The sequence below is a fragment of the Conger conger genome, chromosome 11, assembly GCF_963514075.1.
Source record: "Conger conger chromosome 11, fConCon1.1, whole genome shotgun sequence".
NCBI classification, from domain to species: Eukaryota; Metazoa; Chordata; class Actinopteri; order Anguilliformes; family Congridae; genus Conger; species Conger conger.
Window position 1 is genome coordinate 34,999,390 of NC_083770.1, and position 12,390 is coordinate 35,011,779.

The window sequence follows — 12,390 nt, forward strand, 5'->3', positions numbered from 1 at the left end:
GAATTTTTTTTGTCATGCCGCGGCAGGCGTGGGATCTCCCAAGGGAATCCGCTTCTCTGACGTTACGGACACATCTGCCACCGTCCACTGGATCGTCCCCCGCGCCAGGGTGGACAGCTACCGGGTGACCTATGTGCCCGCCCAGGGGGGTGAGTGCCCACAGACCCAGAGGCACAGGCCATTCTGGGTCTGAATCGGTCTCTGTTTTAATGGTTTTGCCCGTTATCTTGTCTCCTTCTAAGTTTGAGCTTTGGTGATATCAGTGATACATGCCACTGCTCGCTTCATAAATTCAGTCTCATTTTTGTTTAATGTGAAATCTAGCATTAATGAAGTAAGCATTGTTGTAGAGAAAATATAATTCACTATTTATTTGCACAAACGGTTCCCCTCGGTACCAGTTTAACCTGTCGCTGATAGTCATTTAGAAGCAGACAAAATGTTTCCAGGTTTTAAAAATACAATTGTTTGCAGTGTTAAGACCTAAACAATGGAATTAGCATTTTTTTCTTTGCACCCGACATAAGTGGCACTTTAGTAGTATGAAGCTTGGCAGAATGAAGCTTTAAAGTCAGACTGGCCTGCCCTCTAGCGGGAGCATGACAAATAGATTTGTTCATTTGAAAAGATTTATAGGTGCAACTAGAAGCATTTACATTTTAGTCAATTAGCAGATGCTTTTAATCTAAAACGACTTATAAATGCAAGAAAGAATTAATCCTGATAATAAGAGTGGCTATAAAATTATTTTGTTTTATTAAAAAAAGGTTCCAACCTTTCAAAGCTGAACAGGCACTTGTTAGAAACATATGACTACAATTTTTAAAAAGAGTTATAACATAAAATGTGGATACACTTAATAACTACCCATCTCAGCATTTGGGATACCTTCCGCGACAAACAGTATAGAAGCACATGCACTGAATTCTGTCATTTCCTGGGTCCACAGGAAGCCCTATCACTGTATCAGCAGAGGGTACTGTCTCTCAGACAGTGCTGTCCAACCTGACCCCCGGAGTTACCTACCAGGTGACTGTCATCGCTGTTAAGGGCCTGGAGGAGAGTGGCCCTGGGTCATCATCTGTTACCACAGGTGAGTCTCACTCCAAGACACACACCAATTTACACTTAAACATGCACTTACTGTAGATAACTGAAAGTATACAGTAGTAGATTGATCCAGACACGATTGTAAATATCTGTTTTTGCGTATGAGGGGTATTTGAACCCCAAAGGGTGTTTCATGTGGAAGTACTCTAACCCTGACTGTGTTTTCCCTGCTCTGGCCTAGCTTTGGATAAGCCTCGCGGTCTGACCGCTATGAACATCACAGACACCGAGGCCTTGCTGATGTGGCAACCAGCTATCGCTACTGTCGACGGCTATGTCATCACCTACAGCGCAGACACAGGTAACGGACGCAGGTTTGACCTGAGGACACCTCTGATTGGCTGCATCTTCTCCCACTGTAGCTGGCACAAAGTGTGTCACTTATGCAACTGAATATGCCTGCTGCTCTATGCAGTCTATCTATTTCCACCATCCTCAGGATAACAGAATTGCTCACTAAAAGCACAGAAATATGGGCAGAATTCCCCACTTTTAGGGCCTTAAAAAATGCCTAGTGAACTCATATTATTAAGGCCATACTGTGAAAGTGTCGGAATTGTAGTAAGGTGCTGGAATTGTAAGTAATTAAACCTACCCTTACCGTTGACGGGATGAGGCTAATTCTGTTGTGCCACGGTATGAGCTTTTATGGATCGCCTTTCTCCGGAGCCCTGAAATATGTTTTTTTGGCAGACACATTTTCTATGATAACAAAATCTCAAAAATACAATAATAACAGTCCACACCACAGAAGAGCCTTATTGTATAGATTATTCAGTTAGATTCAGCATTCAGCCTGTGCTGTCCCTGCAGTGGCCCCGGTGATGGAGCGTGTTTCCGGAAACATCGTTGAGTTTGAGATGAGCTCCCTCACACCGGCCACACATTACACTGTCAAGATCTATGCTGTCCGGCAGGCCCAGAAAAGCGCAGCCACCAGTACGGATTTCATCACCGGTGAGTCTCCTGTCAGAACCGGCTACTATGGGCCTAGTCCTAGCGTAAATTACATTTTGAATGGAGATTCTTCATGTAAGGCTCAATTTAGTCCAGGACTTAGCTTAACCTGTGTCTTGGAAACCGGCCCTGTATTCTACATATTAGGTGAGTTTTACTATGGGAAGGCGAGATTATCTGGTGCATTTAGCTCTCTGACTGAACCCTCTCTGCTCCAGATGTGGACGCTCCCCAGGACTTGGCAGCCAGTAATATCCAGACAGAAAGTGCCTTGCTGACCTGGAAGGCCCCTCGTGCTGACATCACAGGCTACATCCTCAGCTTTGAGTCGGCCGATGGCAAAGTCAGGGTGCGTATGCCCCCTTGTGGCTGTTCTGCGGCTATTCACTCTTGGCCCTGCAGTGGTTGGCGTATGTATTTGTGTATGTATGCCAGACCTGGGTCAAATACAGAAATGTTTTGGATTCGCTTTATTGAGCATATCTGGCACAGTGGAACATATGAAATACTCTCAGAAAGTGCAAACCCTACCTTCTGGTACTCTTGGTTGGCTCGATTGCACTAGGCAAGACAGGTCGAGCACAGAAAGGTATTTGATTTTATATTTTACCCAGGGTTGATGTATATATATGTATCAGTAGGAATCTAGTCAATATTGTCTGTGTTTAGATCTTCCTTGCCTTTGACATTATGACAGGGAGTGACTGTATTTGTGGGTGTTTCTTGATCCAGGAAGTGGTCCTCAGCCCCACAGCTACCTCCTACAGCATGACCCTGCTCCGTGCTTCAACAGCGTACTCCGTTCGGCTGCAGGCCATTGCTGGGCCCAAGAGGAGCCGCCACATCACCACCGTCTTCACCACCAGTGAGTAAACAGTACTACTGCTACCAGCTAAATCTCTCTGAGCTACTCAGCCAGCTTGTACCTTCCATAACTCTCATGAAAGGGCTAAGGTGTGACTAAGGTTGTTCTGTGTGTGTGTGTGTGTTTGTGTCTATGCGTGCGTGTAGCTGGTATGCTGTATAGATACCCGAAGGACTGCTCCCAGGCACTGTTGAATGGTGAAACCACCTCCGGCATCTACACTATCTTCTTGGGAGGAGATGAGAGCCAGCCCATCCAGGTCTACTGCGATATGACCACAGACGGAGGCGGATGGATCGTGAGTTACCAAGGAGACTCAATAAGAATAACTGTTTAAGTGTAACATATAGATAAAACTCATGGATGTAAGTAATAATGTATATGCTCCCAGAAATAGCGGTACAGTGGAGGTATATTAGAATTTTTTCAGGAACAAATTTCCCAAATGTACCCAGAAAAGGTACAATACTGTTATTTTAAGTACAAAAACAACAAAAAACGTACAAGTTAATTATTAAACCAATGGCTATGGTTTTTTATGTACCTATTCCACCCCAGTGACAAGCATTTATACTTTTTTAGGCACTTTTCATCTTTTTTTTCAGTGTATATAGCATCCTATTAACATGTCTGCAATGAAAATATAATCTCATTCGACCGTGGGAATATTGAAGCGCAGTGGGTCTCAGTTATGTAATGGCCGATTAGCAGATCCAGGCAGCATTATAAATATGTCTGTCTGCCCACAGGATTTGCAGGTGTAATCTGCCATTGCTCTCTCATCTCTGTGCAGGTGTTTGTGCGTCGGCAGAGTGGGAAGCTGGAGTTCTTCCGGAACTGGCGAAACTACACCGCCGGGTTCGGAGATATGAACGATGAGTTCTGGCTCGGTGTGTGCTCAGCTGCCTCATTCAGTGATGCTTGCAGTCAGCTTTGGTGCTGTGCTGTGGGACGCATCCAAATGAATGTCGAAATACAGTGAAATATACCAATGTATGCAATACCGTCCCCAGAATGAAACCTTAAGACGAAGGGGGAATCATAACTGACTTATGTAACTGGCTATAACTGTCTCAAATTTCAGTCTTATTCCAGTATAATGCTAATGTTTCATACTTTTGCATATAAATCCAGAAGCACATTTTGATTTTAATCAAATATTTATATAAATATGGAGCTATTTCATAGTTTCTGAAAAACAATGATTTCTCATCTAAAAGATTTTGTACAGTCACTGCTGTTTTGAAGAATATGAATTGGAAATTGTTGGGGGAAAGTGCTACAATAATGTATAATCTGTAAAGGACAATTTGCTTCATCAGTCTGATGTCCCTTCACGTGGACTAAGATTAAATCTTCACGTGAAGATTAGAACACAGGAAATGGACCACATAAAGTTCTGAACTCGCTCACGAATGCTGAACAGGAGAGGTGAGCATGCGGTGTCTCCCCCCTGCAGGACTGACGAGCCTCCACAAGATCACGGCGTCCGGTCAGTACGAGCTGCGGGTTGACCTCCGGGACAAGGGCGAGACGGCCTACGCGCAGTATGAGCGGTTCACCGTCTCCGAGCCGCGCAGCCGCTACAAGGTCCATGTGGGAGGCTACAGCGGCACTGCCGGTACGCCCGCGTCTCCGCTTCTATCTCCTCCGTCTGTTTAGGATGGGAACTCCAAGGTCCAGCATGCCCCATCGTCATCAGCTTTGTGCTTTTGTGGTGCTTCGAAAAAAAAGTGTGACAAAACAGGATCGGTCTCTGCTTGGGTTTTCTGCTACTGTAGCTAGTACACAAATACATACTTTACTACCCTGCTGTGAAATCCAGCTATGCCAGCTTGAATTGAGCTGGACAAGCTGGTCATAAGCTGGTCTAGCTGGGTATGAGCAGGTCAACCAGCATGGCCAAGCTGGTCATGAAGCTGGTCTTGCTGGGGATGAACTGCAAAAACCTAGCTTGAGGTGTTTTTTTTTAGCAGGGTACAGTACACAGGGTACTGTCCAGCTGTATTATATGTTATTTTGTCACCTGAGGTATAGCCTTTTTGTGATCAAATCAATGAGTCATAACTTCATGTGAAACACTTCCAATTGTAGGATGTTTTCTCCAAACCACTTGGTTCTTTTGAGAATTTTCTACCGTGTTCTTCAGCGTTTGTCTTCATTCTGCCATCTTGTTACTCGCTCCCTCTGGCTCGCAGGTGACTCCATGACCTACCACCACGGTCGCCCGTTCTCCACATATGACCACGACAATGACATCGCCGTCACCAACTGTGCACTGTCCTACAAGGGCGCCTTCTGGTACAAGAACTGCCATCGCGTCAACATCATGGGACGGTACGGGGACAACAGCCACAGCAAGGTAAGATGGCTTCATGAGCTGCCCTGTCTCCACAAACTATACAGTTTAGCTGGGTATGAAGCCTCATGTAGTCCGCATAGACTGGGACCACTTCTCAGGTAAACATCAGTTGCTTTGTGGGCCAACCTGTGGTACAGTAACAATCATAGCTGTAAATCAATTGGTGTACAAGGGCATACAGTAATAATGTAAGAATGTCTGATGTTGCAAGCAACCATGCCCTGGCAAGCTGTTTCATGCATAAATACCAGTTCCTTGCCCATGGAGAAGGATGAGCCATAAATATTATTTTCATACAATAATAATAATTGGTAAAAGGTAAATGGTTGGCATTTATATAGCGCCTTTATCCAAAGCGCTGTACAATTAATGCTTCTCATTCACCCATTTATACACACACTCACACACCAATGGTGATTGGCTGCCATGCAAGGCACCAACCAGCTTGTCAGGATTATTTTGGTGGGTTAAGTGTCTTGCTCAGGGACACTTCGACACAGCCCGGGCGGGGGATCGAACCGGCAACCCTCCGACTGCCAGACGACTGTTCTTACTGACTGCTCTTACTGCCTCAGCCATGTCGCCCCACTAATTCTCATATGAATGCAGAAAGGCAATAATTAAATAATAAAATAATTTAGGCCTTTAAGACCCAATGAGCTGAAATCTCTTTCCTCTGGGTTCCTGTCTCATAAAACAAAAAATTATGTAAACTCCATAAACATTGAAAGGTGATTATATGTGACGATTACGATAAGGCAAGGTGCGTATTTGAGATATTTAGGGCCCATAAATGTATTTCTGCATCATCATTTTGACCATTGCGCCATTTCTTGCCCCTTGTCAGGGTGTCAACTGGTTCCACTGGAAAGGCCACGAGCATTCGATTGAGTTTGCTGAAATGAAGCTCCGGCCTTCCAACTTCAGAAACTTTGAGGGGAGGAGGAAAAGATCGTAAACCATCGGCCAGCCAACTTGCCCTTTGACCTCTCATAGTGTCCCATCCTCCCTCCTCTGTTCCTGCAAACCCACTCACCCCCACTGCATCTACCAAAGCCACGGCCACGCCTCTGTCCCCCCCATCTGCCCCAAAATACCACCCACACCCTCATTTTCCCCACTCAGCCATTAGTGGTTGTGTGTCGTAGGTCAGTTAAGAACTGTTGTGGTTACCACAGACTTACAGAGACTTACAATTTTTGGATAAGGAACAAAGTACAGAACCTACACAAGCACTTACACCCACACACCCACTCACCAAAGAGCAGAATATACTATGTTCTATTGGATAAAACATGGAGCACATTTTTTCTTCCTTCTGTGCAAAGTTGAGGTTGAGATGGGAGACTAACGGATGGACAGGGCATTGGTACAATACAGATGAGTCTGTATTGTATTGTAGATGGTGTTTTCATCTTTTTTATTCACTACAGAATCCAGTGTTTTGCAGATCAATGTTGCACCTAGACATAGCAGTCCACTCTGGTTTTTGTGTGGAGGGCAGATGGTCTGTCTGTGGTCTTCATAGTTGTGGGGTCTGTTCTTCATTAAGTATTAACGCAACAGCTCCAGTGGATCCTCGACAGTGTTTCTACTCATAATTATTCAGAACATAAGCACAAACACCAATCCTCTGTTTGGTAAAGGTATGAATAATAGAGCATTCACACATGCGATCAATGGTGAGAACATGTGCGTTACACTTTAATGAAGAGACCCCACGACGGGGTGTCGCACTCATTCCTTCATCCCTCCATCCCTCCTGCTGTCCTCCCCTTGTCCCTTCATCAGCTTAAGCCGTCCACTGAGAAGAAGAGGAAAAATTTGCAAGGGAAACCTCTCCACATGCATGTCCAGGTCACTTTACCCAACGTGTTACTCCACAGTCCCCATGCAGCCATGCTATTCTCCTTCCATGTTCTAGTTCCTGGGCAAAAAAAGTAAAAAATAAATAAATAATTGGTAGATTTCAGTTTATTTCTTAATTATGTCTTCTACAAAATCTAAGGCAGGACCTGTTATTCAACATATTATATTAAAAAAAAATATGAATGATAACATTTTTGGAAAATGTGGAAAAAATTTGTACAAATATTTGTAGAAATGTGCAAGGAGTGCGGATCCAAATAAAGGTAAATTAGTCTAATGCTGAATTTATGAATTTTAAAAGACCAGTTTTGTCAGCTTTGTGAAAAGGATTGGATTGGACACTCTCGTGGCCTGAATTTGTCTTGAAAAAAACACTAAATACTTACGTGCACCAAACACGCTGTGCTTCTACAGCAAAGAACCCAAACTCCTTATGATGACGAATATATCCCTATAACGGCAATGCCGAAAACCTAAAGCCACTGATCCACCTGAATACCTGTGTAAGTTAAAAATACTCTGTTGGGGTTTTTTTGTTTGATTGTTTGTATGTCGTTGTTTTTGTTTTGTTTTCTTGTTTGTCTTGTTTTTATTTTTTAACTAAGTGAAAAACAGGTGTTCCTATGTAACCCTTATTACAATAAAACAACCTTTGTTTAAAAAAGCACTCTTGGGTTTCTTGGACTCCTGTGTAATGAGTTAATACTATAGCAAAGTACCACTAGTTGTGGTGTGAGGTTGTCAAGCCAAAGTTAGTTGGAATACCAAAATACAGCCCTCAAAGATCTTTGTGGAATCCTATGATTTACATGAAATTTTCAGACATGTTGGATGTAAATCATTACAAATTACCGGACTTTAAAAGTCCTGGTGAATTGCATGCCAATATTGAGCCAGCAAAAAAACTGCTTCATCTATTGCCTGGCAAGCAGACGGAAAGGTTTATGTTGCTTTTATTTGGACCTTTAAATCGCCTCAATGCATTGTAGCCGGTTTTCCGATTTTTTGGTAAATTTGGATTGTAAAAACGTGATTAATTTCAATGTCACCATTTGAACACGCACGTTTAAACCCTATTCTTAGCTCTTCACATTGTCTTGACCAGACTTCCAATCATCACCGATTTACTCCATAATTGAATTCAACTATTGGCATGTTGTCAAAACACAGTTGACTTTAAAGGGAATGGAAGATGACATTCTGATTGGTTTATTGTATGTCACAGTATGCCAAAGACACACCTAGTAATTTATTAAGCCACTAAGTCCAGCCCTTTTGAACCTTGCACCTTACTTTGCGCATTAAGTACCCACCATGAAACTAATAAAAGCGCACCTGACCATGCCCTAAATTGCCTTGTGTGCAGTGCTATTGACTTTGCAACAGAGCCTAGAAAGTCTTTGGAGAACATTAGGTGTGAATCCATTCCGCAAAATCCATGCCAGAGGATACCCAGATCTGGTACTGGCATTTGAAATATTTCAGCTGTCTGGGAAATTGCCAGGATATCCGTGCTAGCCTGCAACATTCTGAAACGCCCTGTTGTTAAAGTGACAGCAATGCCAACCCAGACATGGGTTTATTAAGAAACAATTTAATACAAAGTAGTCTGTTATCAATTTACAAAACAATGGAGATCCAACCAGAGGTTTCCCTGCCCCAGTTGAAATTAAAAAAGAGAGATCGCTTGGTTGCAGTCATCAGTCTGAATCAGATCTGATCTGCTTTTTACAATATACTCTCACTGGCATATACTGAACATATGTATGCACACACACACACACACACACAAACACACACTGCTGATAAACACTGACTGACTGACAGACTGCCAAAGTGCCAAAACTTCATTTTTATCACATTACCTAAGATCAGGGGTTTCAGTCACATTTTACTATAAGAATTGGCATTTACAAATTAACTAATGCACAAATGTTACCTTTCATGTACATGATAAATTAATACATGAATAAGCATGACATTAACTTGTTAACTACCGGATAATTTCCATGAATATTTTATAGATTAGTAAACCATACAATACCTTATAATTACTTATAATTAACCACAAAAAAATGCAGTTTTTTTTTTCATTCCAGTATGAAGTAATGTAGTTGTTAACATGGTGTACAAATACATGAAGTTAGTTAACCATTAGTTAGTACCAATTCATGCAGCCTTATTGTAAAGCATTACCGGTGTTTCTCACAAGCATACTGCCACAAATGAAGGAAGCACTATGCTTGAAGAAGAACTTTAGTACTACTAAGTATTACATTTATTGCATTATACATGTATAACAGTTTATAAATACAATTTTTCCATAATTTGTGCCAGTACTGTAAATGTAATACAGAGTAACAGATAAGTACACTTTGTGCTTCTCAATTGGATCTAGGCCAAGCATCAGGCTGCTGGCTGATTATAATGTTCCTAAAATTGATTGCTTACAGCAAAGTGTATTAAAGTGTATTAAAATCATGTGAATCAGAATTGGATGGAAGCGATGTCACAGGAAGTACCCAGGGCAGGTAGTTTGCTTATGTTATCTCACACCAACCCATCTGGCGCCTCACCGGGCGTGGCTTATCGCAAGAGAAAGCAAAAGCATCCCTATTGACTCCAGGCCATTTCCCCAAGCGGTAATGGACAGAGTGAAAGCTTGGGCCAGACGTCACTTTCACAAATTAATTTATAGCCTCTTGCAGGCAGAGGGAGGAGGAGCTCATGTGAAGCGGGGTAGGATGTCATCAGTTTTTTTCCATTTCAGGGAGTGGCTTCCTACATCGCAGTGAACACAATAAGGAAGTCGCAAATTTATTTACGGAGCGCTGACTGCTTGGATTAATCATGAGCAAAAAGCTGCTTTTTGCCTGTTGCTGGGTTGTAACCTGACCCCATACTGATTTCATGAGAAAGCTATACATAGCTGGGTTCAGTACGGTAAAAGGGATGTTTAACCTTTTCAGTCAGACGGTAATTAAATGCTGTGTCCTTGTAGCTCTGTTCACTGTCATTATTAGTTTCTTGGTGAAACAGAGACAACACAGACCAACCGACCAGAATCCACATCCTATTGAGCAAGCGTATTACAAGATTATCTCTCCATCGACGTATAGTTATGTCCTGAACCAGCCAGGAAAGTGCAAAGGGAAAAGACCCTTCCTAGTGCTGATGGTCCCAGTGGCCCCGGGCGACCGTTCCTCCAGGGATGCCGTCAGGTCGACTTGGGGTCAGGAGAACCTGATTCCAGAAGTCGTCATCACCAGGATCTTCTTCACGGGCCTGGCCACTGGCGAGCAGGGTCCGCGTATCCAAGCCGACCTGGAGAGGGAAAGCCAGGAGCACGAGGACATTGTCCAGATGGATTTCCAGGACAGTTACCGCAACCTGACCATCAAGACCATGATGATGATGAACTGGTTGGCCTCCAGCTGCCAGGGCGCCATGTACGCAATGAAGATCGACGCTGACATTTTCCTCAATGTGCACTACCTGGTCAACCATTTCCTGGGCTCTCCCAGCAGTGTCCCTGCCCGGCATGGCTACATCACCGGGTCGGTCATCAGCGATGGCCACCCACGGAGGGACAAGAAGAGCAAGTGGTATGTCTCGGAGGAGGTTTACCCCGAGACGTCCTATCCTCCTTATGTCTCTGGGGCGGGGTATGTATTCTCTATTGATCTTGCAGGGAGGATTTCATGGGCATCCAGATTTGTAAGACCCTTTCCCATGGAGGATGTCTACATTGGTCTTTGCCTGCGGGTGTTGGGCGTGCGGCCGACCTACTCCTACAGCCTGACGTCCATGCGAAACATGTTTGAGATCCGTCGTCTGGAATATGATAAGTGCGTGTTTTCCCGCGTCATCATTGTGAATGGATTTAAACCACACGAATTGCGGCGCATTTGGCATGACTTTCAGAAATCCTCCTTCACCTGCTGATCCGTGTCCTGAATGCTGCCATTATGGGGATTTTCGGATTCAATGAGCTCAAGACCAAATGATAGTCTACTGCTACCTCATAGTCCTTTCATTTATATGAAAAGGTTAAGAACTGGACATAAGACTTCTTAGTAGCAAAAATAACTTAATCGTTTTAAGTTTTCATCAGGGCAGTGATTTTGTCTATACTCACAAATCTTTCTCACCTGATGTGTAATACCAATCATTCAAACAATAATAATTACACATTTATAATAATGTTCTGAGCGTTCATTGAATGTATTTGTCATTTATCCTACGATTTGTGAATATATTTTCTCATACAAATGCCATATGTATATATACAATGGGCTCCACAACTATTGGCATCCTTGAGAAAAATGAAGAAAAAAGGCTGTATATAATAAACAACACAGATAATAATACACACTTAGTGAGCACTTTATTAGGTAGACCAGTACACCAGCTTGTTAATGCAAATATTTAATCAGCCAATCATGTGGCAGCAACTAAATGCATAAAAACATGCAGACATGGTCAAGAGAGCAGTTTTTCAGCCCAAATGTCACAATGGGGAAGAAATGTGATCTAAGTGACTTTGACCGCGGAATTGGTGCCAGACCGGGTGGTTTGAAACTGATCCCCTGAGATTTTCATGCACAACAGTCTCTAAAGTTTGCAAGCAATTGTGCAAAAAACAAAAAACATCCAGTGAGTGCTGCAAAAACGCATTGTTAATGAGAGGTCAGAGGAGAATGACCAGAGTGGTCAAACCTGACAGGAAGATGACAGTAACAAACAACCACACAACAGTGGTATGCAGAAGAGCATCTCTGAACACACAACATGTGGAAACCTTTGAGTGGTTTGGCTCCAGCAGCAGAAGACCAATAAGTCTAAAAAATAAGTCTAATAAATACCTAATAAAGTGCTCACTGAGTGGATATGGGAAATTCCGGCATTATGGATGTGATAATTGGACACAAAATGACAACCAAAATCTCCAAAACAAATAACTCTTCTTACATAATGAAAAATGTTACTGCATGTTATCATAGTATGCACTTGGCTGAGGGCAAGGGCCAATTATTATTATTATTTTTAATTGTTAAGTCAGATAGAAAAAAACAAATAACTTGCATTATGGATGTGACGCAAAAAGGTAGGTATTTCGGGGAGATTTCTAAGAACTTTCTATAAACTACGAAATCTAAGAATTATAATGTCTAATGCAGAAAGTTTGATATCCATGTAAAATAGGAGGTTTGGCTCCTATATACCA

General features: G+C 42.7%; 2 protein-coding genes across 3 annotated transcripts in view; both read left to right on the plus strand.

The window, feature by feature from the left end:
- The window catches only part of LOC133140870 (tenascin-like), a 54,444-nt gene extending 46,617 nt beyond the window's left edge, over positions 1-7,827 (plus strand). For both annotated transcript variants that reach the window (XM_061261139.1, XM_061261140.1), the window contains 11 exons: positions 27-149; positions 950-1,093; positions 1,292-1,411; positions 1,924-2,067; positions 2,286-2,416; positions 2,800-2,932; positions 3,079-3,230; positions 3,726-3,822; positions 4,392-4,553; positions 5,131-5,294; positions 6,142-7,827. In XM_061261139.1, the coding sequence (XP_061117123.1) occupies positions 27-149; positions 950-1,093; positions 1,292-1,411; positions 1,924-2,067; positions 2,286-2,416; positions 2,800-2,932; positions 3,079-3,230; positions 3,726-3,822; positions 4,392-4,553; positions 5,131-5,294; positions 6,142-6,252 (1,481 nt within the window). In that variant the 3' untranslated portion in view covers positions 6,253-7,827. The remainder of the gene's footprint in view (positions 1-26; positions 150-949; positions 1,094-1,291; positions 1,412-1,923; positions 2,068-2,285; positions 2,417-2,799; positions 2,933-3,078; positions 3,231-3,725; positions 3,823-4,391; positions 4,554-5,130; positions 5,295-6,141) is intronic.
- Positions 7,828-9,984: 2,157 nt separating this feature from the next.
- On the plus strand, positions 9,985-11,469 carry b3galt8 (beta-1,3-galactosyltransferase 8). Its single transcript, XM_061261702.1, has one exon. It carries the CDS (start codon positions 10,074-10,076, stop codon positions 11,106-11,108), a length of 1,035 nt encoding a protein of 344 aa, XP_061117686.1. The 5' UTR covers positions 9,985-10,073; the 3' UTR covers positions 11,109-11,469.
- The last annotated feature ends 921 nt before the right edge of the window (positions 11,470-12,390 follow it).